The sequence below is a fragment of the Azolla caroliniana genome, unplaced genomic scaffold (genome assembly GCF_043228905.1).
Source record: "Azolla caroliniana isolate FFs.n. ecotype wild unplaced genomic scaffold, voAzoCaro1.0.p SCAF_15, whole genome shotgun sequence".
NCBI lineage: Eukaryota > Viridiplantae > Streptophyta > Polypodiopsida > Salviniales > Salviniaceae > Azolla > Azolla caroliniana.
The window spans coordinates 491,102-507,245 of NW_028230450.1; the positions used below are offsets into that span (position 1 = coordinate 491,102).

At 41.3% G+C, this 16,144-nt stretch overlaps 2 protein-coding genes across 2 annotated transcripts; both read left to right on the forward strand.

The window, feature by feature from the left end:
- The first annotated feature begins 3,197 nt into the window (after positions 1 to 3,197).
- On the forward strand, positions 3,198 to 5,997 carry LOC147854212 (uncharacterized). The gene is made up of 8 exons (XM_087331048.1): positions 3,198 to 3,347; positions 3,501 to 4,361; positions 4,455 to 4,605; positions 4,813 to 4,932; positions 5,044 to 5,142; positions 5,222 to 5,281; positions 5,362 to 5,456; positions 5,556 to 5,997. The coding sequence occupies exons 1-8, from the start codon at positions 3,271 to 3,273 to the stop codon at positions 5,629 to 5,631; spliced, it is 1,539 nt and encodes a 512-aa protein (XP_087187174.1). The 5' UTR covers positions 3,198 to 3,270; the 3' UTR covers positions 5,632 to 5,997.
- Positions 5,998 to 7,363: 1,366 nt separating this feature from the next.
- LOC147854213 (pentatricopeptide repeat-containing protein At3g26782, mitochondrial-like) lies at positions 7,364 to 11,061 on the forward strand. The gene has a single exon (XM_087331594.1). It carries the CDS (start codon positions 7,370 to 7,372, stop codon positions 10,385 to 10,387), a length of 3,018 nt encoding a protein of 1,005 aa, XP_087187720.1. The 5' UTR covers positions 7,364 to 7,369; the 3' UTR covers positions 10,388 to 11,061.
- The last annotated feature ends 5,083 nt before the right edge of the window (positions 11,062 to 16,144 follow it).

Below are 16,144 nucleotides of genomic sequence, written 5' to 3' on the forward strand. Positions count from 1 at the left end.
TGTATATGCTAAATATGGCGGAGATCTCAATATCTCGAAAGCTCAAGAACTATTTGAAAGTGCAAAGAAGATAAACTTGAATCAATTCGTGAGAGGATCCATTTAGAAAGGAGGATTGTAAATTCCCAAATTGCAAAAATATATCTCCAAATAGATGTTGACCTCAAGTGAGAAATAAAGTGATGTCTATTGTGCTCTAGTGATAATGTGCAAAAGAAATGCATTCTACCAGCAATATTTTGTATCCGAAGGCATCTCCAAAGGGCAAACCCCCAATCATAACCTTTCAAATTAAACATGTTAGCTCTAAACGCAAGATAAGAGTGCCATCCCATCCCAACCACACTTTGCAACAATGTTATGGGCTTTATAAATCCCCATTCTCTAGTAACCCTATTTTCTGTACAAAATAGGGAAGTAATGTTCTCCCTCTTTGTTGGGGGGGTATAATTATCAACAATCTTGAAAATTCCATTTGTCTATCAAGTGGCCACTATCTTTGGGTTCCAAAATTTTGATCCCTCTTTCCTCAAGAAAAATGCCCCATCTCTATCCATACTTATCTATCGTCACACATCACTCTAAGGTAGGAAAATCTCTAAATAATATGTTCGTGTAAATTTAATATTGCCACCCCACAATCTACCCAAGATAGGCCCAATTTATCTTTTTTTCCCATAAACCACATTCACACTATCAAACTTTTAGTTGCCTTCTTCTTTCATATATCTTGAAAAGTCATATGATAATATAAACTAGTTGTTTGTGAAGGAATTAAAGACACACCTATTTTTGTGGTGAGTGTACATCAAGTTTGATATATACCTTGGGTGGGTGAGGCATCAAGTTCACATGTTATCAATTGAGGAATCACTCAACATACTCCAATTGGAAATCAATTAGACAAGGTTGTCCATTGAGTCACTTTATTGTTTGCGATTGTAAAACATCCCATTTAACAATGTTACATAATATGGAAAGGGATGAAATTTTGATGTAACTTTCATTACATAAAGAAAGCTTTGCATTGTGAGTGTATAGCAAATGATCACATCATGTTTTTGGGTGTCACGCATGGCAAAATTTCTAAAGCTATGGAAGTGTTGGTGAAGATTAACATTGTCATTCCATGTACAAAGAGGAATTTGTAAAATCTTGGAAGGATAGGAGTTATTGTTCCTCATCGTATGATTCGTTGGCTCTTGGCTTATCCAAATGGTTTGGAGGTGAGAGATGTCCCGAAAGATTGAGGACAAATGCATGTACTAAAAGTCACATGGTTGGCCTTTTCATATAAGACGTAAAGAGGTGAATCTTGGTTTTTCGCAAAGCAAAGCACACAATTGCGATGAATTTCCTTTTGAGAATTCATAATTCACGTGGGATCTAAAAGTCTAACATTGTTCTTGTCCCGATGTTGATCTTATTATAATCCAGTACTAACAATAAACACTACAAAGGAAACAAACAATATAAGGTTTCGTTAACCACATCAACCACCCTTGAGTGGATAAAAGATGAATCAGAAACCACTTTGATGTTCGATACCACCAAATATGGCCATCATATTATTTCTTGAGTCCAAATGAAGATGGATAGAAATGACGAGAACTTTGTTTCACTTGACACCAATGTATTAATTCCTTAGGTTCTTGGATCACCATGTGTGCCTACATGCCACAAGTCCTAGGGTAACCAATATCCCACTTATCCTACCCTTAAATAATTAAAATTGACCTTTAGAATTTGTCACTAAGGTTTTGCCCGTAACATCCTAAATGCCATGTGCTACATTAGCTCTTCAATGTTTGAATGATGAATCACACATTTTGAAGGTCTTGGATTTCAGGATGAGTTTCAAATCACAATACTCCGACCTTGAAAATAGGCATTAGGCTATTTATTGCTCATTGACTATTTTCAATGATTTTCATAACTTTTGGCTATTTTTGTGATCAATTGTTTTGAAAGATTCGCTCAACTAAGGAAATACAATATTATAACCCAACCATTAGCCGATTAAAGGGAACTTCAAAGATTCGCTTATTTTCAACCTTTTTAGGGTTTCATAACCTAGAATTTCGCCAACCATTCATATACAACAAGATCACAAGAGGTTCCTTATCTTTTGTCTTGGTTCTTCTCACACCTTGAGAAGTAAAGAAGAGCATTTGAGGCATTTGAAGGTGATGATGAGTTTGGCAAAAGCTAAATTAGTGCGGATCCTATTGTGTTCAAGAGAGAAATGTTGTATTTGCAAACATAGACATATTTAAAGGGTATAAAGTGAATTTAACCTTATGTTAACCGCTGGCCCAATAGGTCTTTTTTTCATGCTAGTGAGATACTACTTCCAATTGACCTTCTTGGTCTTGTACAAAAGTTTATCAACAACTTGGGGAAGAAGCAGAAGTGGGCCTTTGAAAGGCTTGGTTATCACACACATGTTGATGAACTGGCCAAAAAAACAAGTAATGGCCAAAACACTTTTGTGATGCTCAAGTGGCAAGCAAATACAATAGAATGGGCATTGGAAAATGGAGGTGATACGAAGTACCAAAAACCTCAAGTGCCAATGCGTGAATGGGGCCACACAAGGATGTTGTGATGCTCGAGTACGGACACCCCGTGATTTGCCAAGGTAGGAATAATGACTACATGGGTTGCGAGCAAGTAATTAGCGGAGCGGAGGAACTCTGTAAACAAGAGGGCATTAAGAAGGAGTGGGATGGCGGCCCTAGGACATATACATATACATATACATACATGTACATATACATATACATATACATATACATGTACATATAGATAAAGATTTAGATAGAAATAGCTCCTTCTCATAGAGATATTGTAACTTACTTATTTACTTAAAGAATGAGAGATGGCTGGCTTCGAACCCATGACCTCCTCCTACTCTTCTTCTACTTAAAAACTTTTATCTATCTCTCTATCAAATTCCTCATAATCATAATAACCACTCTCGCCAAGACGTTGAAAAAGAGCCGTTACGGAACGAAGAAGAAAAAGAAAGAAGAAAAAGAAAGAAAAGAAAGAAGAAGAAGAAGAAGAAGAAGAAGAAGAAGAAGAAGAAGAAGAACACATACTCTGTTTTCTGTAGAGTAGAGTAGAGCAGAGCAGAGCAGGGAAGAGTTCGAATAATCTTCTGCTTCCTGCTGCTTTCAACCAATCTTTTCCTTCTCTTCCTGCTCTCGATTGATCGTTCGATCGATCGCTTTCTCTTCTCATTTCGATCGATTGCCCCCATTTCGAATGCCTGAACACCCTCATCTCGTTGTACAGGCAGCAAATTCTGTGATCTTCACCTCGCATATAGAATCCATTAGCAGGTACTGTATCTCTGTCTGTCTGTTTTGATTGGTTTTACCTGTTTGGATTGTTTGTAACGTTAAGACTATTCTTCTCTGCCTCTGATTCTCTCATGTTGTTTAACCTTACCCTACCTTACCTTTCATTTCTATCTCTGTCTATGGCGCCCATAGCCATATGGCCCCAAACATTGCCCACCACAATGGGTCGGAGAACTGCCATCCGAACCTCGTTTCTGGATCGCACAAGCGGAAGCTCAAATCCTCACCCTCCTCGGGTATCTCCGGCGAATCCAATAATCAAATCAATTCCTGCCTATATAAACAACAACAGCAACAACCGCATGATACCCTCCTAGCAGATAATCAGGCTATGGTTCCCTCTGCTCTAACCTCACCCCCAAGAAAGCAACATATAATGTGCAGTAACCCTAAAGCTACTGATCCATCGCTGGGCTTGGGGAGTGCTTCTGAGCCAGCAGAAATGGACATGGGATTTACATCGCAATCCTTGAATGGAAATAGCCACCATGGAGATATGGAGGCTTCTGGAAACGATCTGGGTAGTACGCCAGAGAAGACAGGGAATTGGCGATTAAAGGCTGTGCTAGAGGAATTCGGACCTGATCTTACACCCACAAGGCAAGGGCGCGTAAAGACACTGGTGAGAGCATTCGAGAAGCTCATGTCGTCCAAGAAGAAAGAAGAGGAGACAGGAAACGGATCAAAGCCTCCACAGTTCCCTCTACAATTCACATATCTCAATCCCACAGAGGAGGTAGCAAGGCATGGAATAACTAAAGAAGAAGAAGAAGAAGGAGAAGAAGAAGGAGAAGGAGAAGGAGAAGATTCTGTTGTCAAAGAAGGAGAAGGTTTAGAGAAAAGGGTACATGGAAGGCGTGGAATGTCGATGAGTCAATCGGAGAGCGGCGGGGAATATTCCTCAGGAGCCGAATCTGTGAAACAGCCTGTGGATCGACAGAAGAACCCTCCTGTTCTTCCAAAGTCAAGAGCTCCACATTTGCCTTCTCAAGGGTGAGTTTTGCAGCACAGCACCTTTGGCCTTGTCAACTGTGTGTGATATATCTCATTGTGTTGGTTTCTCTCTTTGTTTTGCCTTTCTTAAAGGAGAAAGCCTGTGGATAGATACCGGAAGAGCCTTCATTCCTCTTCAGTCCCGACCGCCCGGATGCCACCACAACGGAAACTGCCGGAAACTCGAGGTGTTCACATGAAAGCTCGAGCTTCGAAGCCGCATCCTTTCAAGTTGGCGACTGAGGTACATACATATGTGTATACACATTGCTTTCTGTTTCTGTTCTTATTTGCTTTTGGGATCTTTCTTCTCTTTGCTTTTCTGGCACAAACATATGAATGAAATCTTTTTCTTTTTGTCACATGATCTTTTGGCTTCTTTTACAGGAGAGGGGACATATGAATGAAATCTTTTTCTTCTTGTCACATGATCTTTTGGCTTCTTTTACAGGAGAGGGGAAAGATAAAGAAAGAGGAGTTCATAGCTAAATTGAAACAAATTGTGGCTGAGGAAGAAAGGCTTCGGATTCCGGTGGCACAGGGACTCCCGCTAACGACCGATGAACCTGAAGTGAGAGATATCCATGCTTTACATTGACATTTAGTTATATATATATATTTGAATGCCATATTGGATGAATTCAAGCTTAGACCAACCATACATGCGGTTGTTTTCTTCCAGATTCCTCCCAAGCCGACAGTGAAAGAAATCACAGTGCCGGAAGATATTCATCTAAACACAGACCTAAGAGCCATGGAGAGAGCTGAATTTGATCAATATGTAAGATGCCTTTTATTTTTTTGGCATTTAAACGAAACGTTTTTATTCAACTTAATTTACAACTGAACCATTTTAACAGATTTCGGAGAAGCTTCTCTACCTTGAAAATCGGCGGTTGGAAGAAGAAAGGCTTCGCATGGTACTCATCTTTTTGTGCTTTCTTTTAGAGGTCTTCCTCAAAACATACAACCATTGAGCAAATTTTGTTTGTTTCTACAGATGGCAGAGGAGGAGGAAATCAGGAAGTTGAGGCAAGAGATGGTTCCCAAGGCGCAAATGATGCCATACTTTGATCGACCATTCCGTCCGAGAAGGTGAAGATCCATTCTTTCTATAAACACAACCTGATTTGTTTTCCTGTACATATAAGCATTGGTGTTTTATATGCTTCTTTTTATGATGTGTCTTCTTAGGTCCTCCAAAAGGCCCACAATACCAAAGGAGCCCCAATTCCATCACAAATGTTGGACAAACAACTCTCAGTCGTAATTGTATTGTTGTATATATTTACAAGCAACTGAAATTTGTCAAGCAATAGACAATAGACTATTGTCAACCAAGCAAGGCAAAAAGCAATGCAAGAGAAGAGAAGAGCCCTATTCCAGAGTATTGGTTCTCCTCTTTCTGTACATGAGGAATGCCAGTGAATGAATCTTTATGCAAAGAACCATAGAAATACATCTCTGATTTCTAGCATTTGTCCTCAATACCCCATTCATTAATTACTACAAATTATTTCATTTGTCGCATCACAATAAGGAGATGTGTGTAGCCTATATGTAAGGTGAAAATTATGTATGCCTCATGGTGTACATTTTTTCCGATTTTGCTTTATGTTAAAGGATTGAACTTTTTTGCACATGATCTCATCATCATCTTCTCTTGATCAATTCCTTCATCTATTATACTGTGTTCTATCTCATGGTTAGGAATAGATTTTCTGCGAAAAATGAGATCTTGACATCTGAGCAACATGTCCTTCTACCGTGTCTCTTAGAAAAGATTTATCATAATATATACCACAACCTAGGAATTGGGTACTTGCTGCTGTGATGTTCCCAGATGAATGTTATGTCCAGTCTTTTTGTGAAACAATTTTAGATTATCTGAATTTTCTTCTATTTATTTAGCTATCCAATGAATGCAAGGCCAAGAGGCCTATCTTTCTTCTTTTTATGCTGATGAGAGATGGCATGTCTGCAGCGATTCTCGAATAAGTATTGTGAATTGCATGAAATAGCGTTTGATTAGACGAAGATGAGTTTCCAATCATAGTCATTAGAAATCATAAACATTGATTGACATTAGAATTTGTAAAGTCCAGTCGGTTTTGAACATGATTAGCAATCAATATTCTGATTCAAATTTGGCTCATTCTCTTTGGGAGGTTTGTATGATTATGAATTACAAATCGATAACAAAATATATGATTTAATGAGTTGGTCATTTCATAATTGACAACCTCCTTGCAAAGGAAAATGGTGAAACCTCGCTGTTAATGAATAATGGATCATTGAGTAAACATCTATTGGCATTGTCCTTGCAGCACCATATTTTGTAATTGACAACAACTTGGCAAAATGGTGAAACCACATCAACAAAAGGATCACTCCCACAACACCTTCTCGCATTGTTAAACATGAGACTAAATGTTTCCTTAATAACTCCACCAGTAGAGGAGATAAAAATCAAGACATGTTTCGAGTTTTCTTTGGGTAAGCATTCACAAAGAATCAATGTGAGGCTAAGCATTCAAAGTGATTGTTAGTACATGAGGGGCAATCCATGCGATGTTGTGGGTTCATTTGTAATGTCAAACGTGTAGAGGAAGCCAACCATACGAAAGACAACCGAGAAAGAAATGCACGCGAAGTGTGAAGTCCACATTAAGATCATCAATCAAACAAAGTACTTTGCATGAAATCCAACGCCACATGGTATGATGTTTATTGGGCAATACATTCGGAATTGATCATTTGTGTGAGACAAGATCTATGTAAGTCGAAAGACTTGGCATTGGCCAATTCCTCTTATATTTCTCCCCATCCCCCATCCTCCATCCCCCATGACCATGACCATGACCATGACCATGACCATACCCATCATCCCCATCATCCCCATCATCATCATCATCATCATCATCATCATCATCATCATCATCATATATAGCATGGTATGCCAAAGTGGTTGAGAGTTGTTCATAGGCATATATACATATACATCCTATATGCTCCAAGGAGAGCTATATGGTTCGTCTGCAGGATCTCTACTCTCTCTTCTGCTACGCGATGCAGCAGGGTTCAATTCCCCTGCACCTTTACATACCTGCAGGATTCTCCATTCCATTATTGTGCAGTTGGGACTCGACTCTTGGACCGCAGCTAGCTGCCCTGTCCTTGAATTTTCCCTCCTGCGAGTATATGGCCACACTGGAGCTCTGGAGGATGCAGAGAATCTCTTCTCGAAATCGCCGTACAGAGACAAGTTTAGCTGGAATAACATGATGAAATGTTATGGACGATTGGGTCTTCATCACGATGCCTTACTATGCCTTGATCGGATGCAACTCGAAGGAGTGCTCCCTGACATGTTCATTTATGCTACAGCTCTCTCTGAATGCACGGCTATGGACCATGGTCATTGCAAAGGTTTAAAGATTCACTCTGTTCTCACAATATGCTGTGGACTTAATATGGGCAATGTCGATCATGTTGTCGGTACTGCCCTTGTTAACATGTATGGTAAGACCGGCCTGCTTGAAGATGCCAGTAAAGCATTCAATTTCATGAGCACTCATGACATCACCTCCTGGAATGCTATTTTGTCGAGTTATGCTCAGAATGAGCTTTTCAGAGACATCTTGCTCTTGTTTGAGAAAATGCAGCAGCAAGAGATGTCACCGAACAAGGTTACATTTGTGGGTGTTTTGTCAGCTTTTACGACCCAAGAAGCTCTATCGTCGGGCATGGAGATGCATTACCGCCTTGTTCTTTATGGGTTCGAATCAGATCTTAACCTTGGAAATGCTCTTGTCAATATGTATGGAAAATGTGGCAGCCTTGAGAATGCATGGAACGTGTTTCAGGTTCTCCAGGATAAGAATACTGTATCGTGGACATCGATGATAGCATCCATTGTTCAACATGGACAAGGTGATGAAGCCTTTGTTTTGTTCGAGCAAATGGAAAGGGAGGGAGAACTACCGGATAAGGTGACTTTTCTTAATATTTTATCGGCTTGTACTGATCAAGTTACTTTAGGTCAAGGCCAGAAGATACATGCTTTAATAATGGTTACTTTACCTGAATTCGATGTTGAGCTGAAGAATGCACTTGTCAACATGTATAGTAAATGTGCCAATTTAGAAGCTGCTCAAAGGGTTTTTGATTGTATGTCACAACGTACCACAATAACATGGAATGCGATGATTTCTGCGTATATTCAACATGGAAATACACCAGATGCAGTTAATCTATTCCTCCAGATGCAGGATTGGGGACAGGCTCCTGACAAAGTGACATTTCTAGGTGTTCTCACGGCATGTGCCCAGACTGGTTCTGCTCTTCCAGACTTTTCTATTTCTGTCCTTGATATTGGGAGGGACGTCCATTCAATCACATTGTGTTATGGACTTGGTGAAGATGTTACAATTGGCAATGCACTTGCTCACATGTACAAGAAACATGGTCTTACAATGGATGCTTGGAAAATATTTGACAACTTGACTGGAAGGAATACCGTTTCATGGAATGTTATGATTTCAGAACAAGGCCTGAGTAAGGCTGCTGTTCAATTATATGCACAAATGCTTGAAGAGGGTGTTATGAGAAGTAAATGTACTGTTACTAGCCTTTTGATTGCGGCTGGATGTCCAGATTTGATTGAGTTTGGCAAGGAAATGCATGCATCCATGGATGTGACCAATAATGGGTTGGATGTTTCAACAGGAAATAGATTGATTAACATGTATCATAATTGTGCAAGCATGGATCATGCTCAGGACGTTTTTAACTCTATGCAAGAACATGATAAGTTCACCTGGACAGAGATGATTGCTGGTTACACCAATAGTGGGCAGAGTAAAACGGCTATTTGGGTTTTCCACCAAATGCAACATGAAGGGATAGGTTCAGATAGGGTGACTTATGTTTGCATTTTTTCAGCATGTACTAATCATACAGGACTTGTAGAAGGAAGATGCATTCATGCTAGTATTGTAGGTACTGCTTTAGATGATGATGTTTCAGTGGGTAACACTCTAATTAACATGTATGGGAAGTGTGGAAGCTTGAAGGATTCACATAGAGTTTTCATTCGAATGCCTGCGCATGATGTGGTATCCTGGAGTTCTATGATTGCTAATTATGCCCAACATGGACATAGTAAGGATGCCCTAGAAATGTTTCATCAAATGCAGCAGGAACAGCCACCAATATTACCGGACAAGGTAACTTTTGTTAGTGTTCTTGGTGCATGCAGCCATTCAGGGAGGGTTGCTGAAGGATGGTACTGGTTTGAGTTTATGAAGAAAAACCTTTTTATTAAACCAACCCTAGACCATTACAATTGCATGGTTGATATGCTTGCGAGGGCTGGGATGATGGAGGAGGCTGAAAACATGATAAGAGACATGCCTTTCGAGGCAGATGTCATCTCATGGATGACGTTGTTATGTGCTTGTAGACATCACGTAGATGTAGAACGAGGGGAGCGTTCAGCTGGACACATCTTCAGGTTGGATCCTTTATACTTGGCAGCATATGTAGTTCTTTCAAACATTTATTCTACAGCAGGTAGAGTAGAGGATGCATCCAGGATTGCCTTTTGGATGAAGGAGAAAGGCTTGAACCAACATACCAACTGTAGCTTTGTTGAGGTTAATGGTGAGGTTCATGAGTTTTATGATGGGGATAAGTCTCATGCACAAAATGAAGAGATTGAAATTTTATTACAAACATTGACTACAAAAATAGGTGACGTTATGAATCTTCTTCCAGAGTGCAGTAATGAGAATATTGAACAACTTTCAACTGCTCACAGTGAGAAACTGGCTTTGGCATTTGGCATCATGAGTACCTGCCCAGGTTCACCCCTGGTTATAATCACAAAATCACATTTACGCTCCGAGTGTCATATGTTTATCAAGCTGGCATCAAAAATAGTTTCTCGGGATATAACTGTAAGAAATGACATACATTTTCATTACATGCAGAATGGAATTTGCTCATGTGGGGATTACTGGTGACTTTTTCATTGTAAAAGAAATCAGCAATATCATAACATTATGTGAGATTATCCCTTCGTTGCTGTTGTTGCTGTCTTCTTACGTATGGTAGTTACCTGTTTAAAATGCATGTTGTATGGTCCCATTTCTTGTGCCTTGGAGACTTCAAATAATGGCTGACAATGTCTCCTAGGTAACATTGTGCAAAGCACAAAGTTATCTATAGTTCCACCTTGCAAATGCATTTGATACCTTACATTGATTGACCTTTGAACTTTGCAAAAGAATCTATGCACTTGCGTGTACTTTGATTATGGATGCATGTTTTCATACAAGAGCAAAGCTAACACTGGGAAATGTCAACTAAAAGAGCATGTACCCTATAGGATAAGAAGATTTAGGGAAAGATACTCCGTTTTATTGTAAGATAACTAACTTAACATAGTGGAAAAAACTGATTTGCTTGAGGCAATATCATTACATGGACTATATTGGTTTGGAGAATGGAATCTAATTAAAGTATCGAAGGGGCACAAACTTCAATTGAGTGATGTAATAAACCAAGCATGAAATCATGTTGTGCGTAGACCAAATTTGACATAAGCAAATTCGAGTGTGGTTCATTCTATCAATGTGAATTGTGGCTACAAAACGCTCCTTGGATTTCTTTAAAAAGGCAAATAATCTATGAGGTATGTTGATGTTATTGTTGTACGATAATGCAAATTGAGGTTTCTAAGCACAAAGACATGAAATATCTACATGCCACTAAGCAATTGAATCTCATGACAATAGGTTGACATTGAGATTGATGTTAATTTGATATCACGAGAGCTGAGTGTGCGTGCAAACCATGCAAAATTAGATAGAAACATGGGAATGTTATGTCTAATGCATTTGAATATATTACATTTCATTACGTGACCCTATCCATAAGACACACATGGAGATTAATTGCTTAACATCCACTAGGTTGACTTGAAATGTACATATTCTTGGTGAACCTTCTTTCCAAACTATTTCAATCACCTTTTCAACTCTCTTTTCAAAATCCTTTTCATCTTTCATTATGGTACTTGTGTTGTTGGTCCTTAGGTTGATGTCATGAACTTTATTATATGTGTTGAATTGTCACTTTGTATCATGAGATTTGAAAATCATATAAAGACAACAACTACAAGACAAATATAGTTAGTCTACTAGAGGGTTACGTTAGATACTAGTACGTCCAAGGGAGATGTAAGGGCATCTTGTGCAACATGCTTTGTGAAGGCCAATGCTCAAACCTCTTACTTGTTCCACTCACAATGCTTCTTGTGCTTAATCAGATCCTAATTGACAGGTGTAGACTTGATTGTTGTTTGGCGACGATTATGTATCACAAAGGTAAACCGGGAATCAATTGCAACACTCCTTTTAGACAACACATAAACTTAACGACAAGCATAGATAACTAGAGTACCACACTATTGTAACAATCATACATAAATCAAAATAACAATATATAGAATAGGATGACATTGTACAAAGCGTATGAAAGTTGAGCTTAGATGCCCCTTTCTAGGGGGGTTCATTGCTAGTAACAAGCATAGGTTAACTAGAGTACCACACTACCATAACAATCATACATAAATTGAAATAACAATATATAGAATAGGATGACATTGTACAAAGCGTATGAAAGTTGAGCTTAGATGCCCCTTTCTAGGGGGTTCATTGCTAGTAACAAGCATAGGTTAACTAGAGTACCACACTACCATAACAATCATACATAAATCGAAATAACAATATATAGAATAGGATGACATTGTACAAAGCGTATGAAAGTTGAGCTTAGATGCCCCTTTCTAGGGGGTTCATTGCTAGTAACAAGCATAGGTTAACTAGAGTACCACACTACTGTAACAAACATACATAAATCGAAATAACAATATATAGAATAGGATGACATTGTACAAATCGTATGAAAGTTGAGCTTAGATGCCCCTTTCTAGGGGGTTCATTGCTAGTAACAAGCATAGGTTAACTAGAGTACCACACTACTGTAACAAACATACATAAATTGAAACAACAATATATAGAATAGGATGACATTGTACAAATCGTATGAAAGTTGAGCTTAGATACCCCTTTCTAGGGGGTTCATTGCTAGTAAAATCTAATGATCTAGGATTTTGAAATAGGTTCATAAGGATATCTACCTTTAAAGCCATGGATTTACCCTCGTAGTCCTCAATTACCCTCAACAAAGTTTCTCTCGTCAAATTCTTTTGTTTCTCCCACCTCAATGTAACTTCTCTTATTTATCCTTAACCTTTCAGATCGTGTTAATTTCTTTTGTTCTGAACACTCAAATGATATAACACTCTTTTATATGTTTTCAACCTCATCGGTCTCTTTTGGCATGCAAAATCTAATGATCTCGGCTTGAAGAGACACCAAGGAAGTGACGAGAAATATGCAGAATAATCTCCTGCCACAACCGAAGTGTAGATCACTTGATGACAATCAAACATAGAAGAAATGGGAATGGAGGTAAGTACACAAACAGAAAGAGAATACACAGGATGTTAACATGGAAAACCCTGAGAGGGAAAAACCACGGGAGTCCACAGACTCCAAACTATCACTATGTCAAGGAGTACAACAAGGAGCACAAAGGCAACGACCTCTTGCTCACAATCTTCGCCTAGCGGCGGTTACAATAGAGACACAATCTCTTTATATTGCTCTCTCTCTCTCTCTCTCTCTCTTACGCATTGTACAGGAGTTACACCAATAACTCTATCATCATCTTTCAAGTTTGCCCTAGGTCATATTTATACTAATATGACTTTCGGGCTATTTACAAATATAGCCCCAATGGGCTCTCTGGAACATATTTACATATATGTCCCTTCCATTCGATGAGAGGTTCTCACCGGGCCTGCAACATCCGGTTCTCATCGGGTCTTCCTTGCCGGGTACTCGTCATTTGGTTCTCACCGGGTCTTCCGTTGCCGAGTACTCCACATCCAGTTCTCACCAGGTCTTCCGATGCCGGGCCTTCGTATCCCATCCGGAGGGATCGAGATCCTAACAAACTCCCCCTTCACTCCGGCATGGGATGCCTCATCAATCCGATCCGCTTCCGGCATGCGTCTAGCTTGTCGGGCGTCAGCACCTTGGTCAACATATCCGACCCGTTCTCCTCCGTGTGGATCTTCGTAAGCACGAACTCTCAGTCTTCTACTCGCTCCCGAATCCAGTGGTACCTCCGCTGGATGTGCTTCGTCCTGGAATGATACGCTGCGTTCTTCACAAGGTGGATGGCACTTTGACTGTCGCAATAGAGCCGGTATTCCTCTTGTCGGATCCCTAACTCTTCGATGAAGTCCTTCATCCATAGTATTTCCTTGCCGGCTTCCACAGCCGCCATGTACTCCACTTCCGTGGTTGACACCGCAACCGTCTTCTGCAGCCTCGATTGCCACGAAACAGCTCCCCCCCCATATTTCATGACATATCCGGATGTTGACCGGCTGGTATCCGCATCAGCCGACATATCCGAATTGGTGAAACCGTCAAGTTGGGGTTTACCAGAGCCGAATCGGAGGCACATACTTGAGGTGCCTTTCAAGTATTGGAGTATCCATTTTACCGCATTCCAGTGCTCCTTGCCAGGATTGCTCATAAACCGGTTCACCACTCCGACTGCATATCCGATATCCGGTCGGGTACACACCATTGCGTACATTAGGCTCCCGACGGCAGAGGCATATGGTATCTTCATCATATCCACCTTCTCTACCTTCGTCTTCAGGCTTTGCTTACCGGATAACTTGCAATTTGCCGGAAGTGTCGATCCGACCGGTTTCACATCTGACATGTTGAACTGCTGAAGCACCTTTGTCACGTACTTCTCCTGTGACAACCACAATTGCTTCGTTGGCCGGTCCCGGATGATATGCATCCCCAGTATCTGTCTTGTCGGACCCAACTCTTTCATTGAGAAGGTCCGGTTCAGGGCCTTCTTCAACATCCAAATCTTGACTTGGTCTCGTCCGACGATCAACATGTCGTCCACGTACAAGAGGAGTATCAGGAAGTCTCCACCTTCGAACTTCTTAACAAATACGCAGTGATCAGCCTGTGTCTTGTGGTACCCTTGATCGGTCATGAAGGAGTTGAACTTCCGGTACTATTGCCAGGGAGGCTATTTCAACCCGTAGAGGCTCTTTTTTAACCAGCAGACCAGATGCTCCTTCCCTCTCTTCACAAATCCCTCCGGTTGCTGCATGTAGATCTCCTCTTCGAGGTCGCCGTGGAGGAACGCCGTCTTCACGTCTAACTGCTCTACCTCGAGGTCCATGCTTTCCGCTATGCTCAGCACCGTCTGGATGGAAGTCATCTTTACTACCGGGGCAAATATCTCGTCGAAGTCCATGCCCTTCTTTTGCTGGAACCCCTTCACCACGATCCTGGCTTTGTACCTTGGAGGGTTGCCAGCATCTCCCGGTTTCAACTTGTACACCCACTTGTTTCGGAGTGCTCTCTTTCCTTTCGTCAACTCCACCAATTCATACGAGTGGTTCTCATGCAGGGCATCCATCTCGTCCTGCATGGCAATGAACCACTTGTGGCTATGGGTGTCATCCTTCGCTTCTTCGAAGCTTTCCGGCTCCCCCTCATCGGTCAGCAGCACATGCTCTGCATCCGGAAATCTCCGGGGGCCCTTCTCTCTCTGAGAGGATATCTCTGTCTTTGGCTTTCGGCAACCGGCTCCTCTATTTGTTCTTCATCCAAATCCGATTCGGGGTCATGGCCGGTTCTGGTTTCAGCTTCCTCTACTTCTTCTTCTGCCGGTTCGGTATCCTCATCGTAATCGGCTGGTTCCTCGAGTGTCAACCGGCTCTTAGCCGGGTGGGTCCGAATCTCATCGGAGTTCATTATCTTCTTCTCCGACTCCCAATCGACAAGAGTCTTGTCCTCCATGAAGATAATATCTCGGCTCCAGAAAACCTTCTTGTCAACCGGATCCCACCCTTGGTAGCCGAACTCATCATCGCCGTATCCGAGGAATATGCATGGCCGGGTCTTTGGATCCAACTTTCCTCTCTGGTCCTTAGCAACATGCATGTACGCGAGACACCCGAACACCTTCAAATGCCGGTAGGACACTTCCTTACCGGTTCACACCTTTTGCGGCGTGTCTCCATCCAAGGGCACTGAGGGTGATATGTTTATCACATACGTCGCTGTCGACAACGACTCAGCCCAAAACGTCTTGGGTAGTGTAGCATGTGCTAGCATACTCCAGACCCTCTGCATTATGGTCCAGTTCATCCTCTCGACTAACCCATTTAGTTCCGGCGTCTTCGACACGGTAAATTCGAGCCGGATTCCCTTCGAGCGACAGTACTCCTCGAACTGCCCCCGGTATTCCCCTACATTATATGCTCGAACCACCTTCAGCTTCCGTCCGGTTTCTCTTTCCACTCTTGCGTGGAGCTCCTTGAAGACGGATAACACCTGATCCTTCGTCTTCAGCGGTGTGGCCCATAGCCTCCTGTTGTGATAATCTATGAACGTCACGAAGTACTACGCTCCGGCATGGGACTTCGTGTCCACGTGACACATATCGGTATGCACCAACTCCAATGGTGCATTACGTCTCATCGGTGGCCTTGATTGGAAGGAGGTCCGGTTTTGCTTACCGGCTAGGCAATCGATGCACCTCTCAAGATGCACCTCTCAAGATGCACATCCTTCACCGGAATGAGGTTGTCATCGGTAAGC

Coding starts and splice junctions, on each gene's coding strand:
- LOC147854213 (XM_087331594.1), top strand. CDS start 7,370: ATGCTCCAAGGAGAGCTATATGGTTCGTCTGCAGGATCTCTACTCTCT.
- LOC147854212 (XM_087331048.1), top strand. CDS start 3,271: ATGCCTGAACACCCTCATCTCGTTGTACAGGCAGCAAATTCTGTGATC. Junction 5,143..5,221: donor GAGCTGAATTTGATCAATAT/GTAAGATGCCTT, acceptor CCATTTTAACAG/ATTTCGGAGAAGCTTCTCTA. Junction 5,457..5,555: donor CGACCATTCCGTCCGAGAAG/GTGAAGATCCAT, acceptor GTGTCTTCTTAG/GTCCTCCAAAAGGCCCACAA.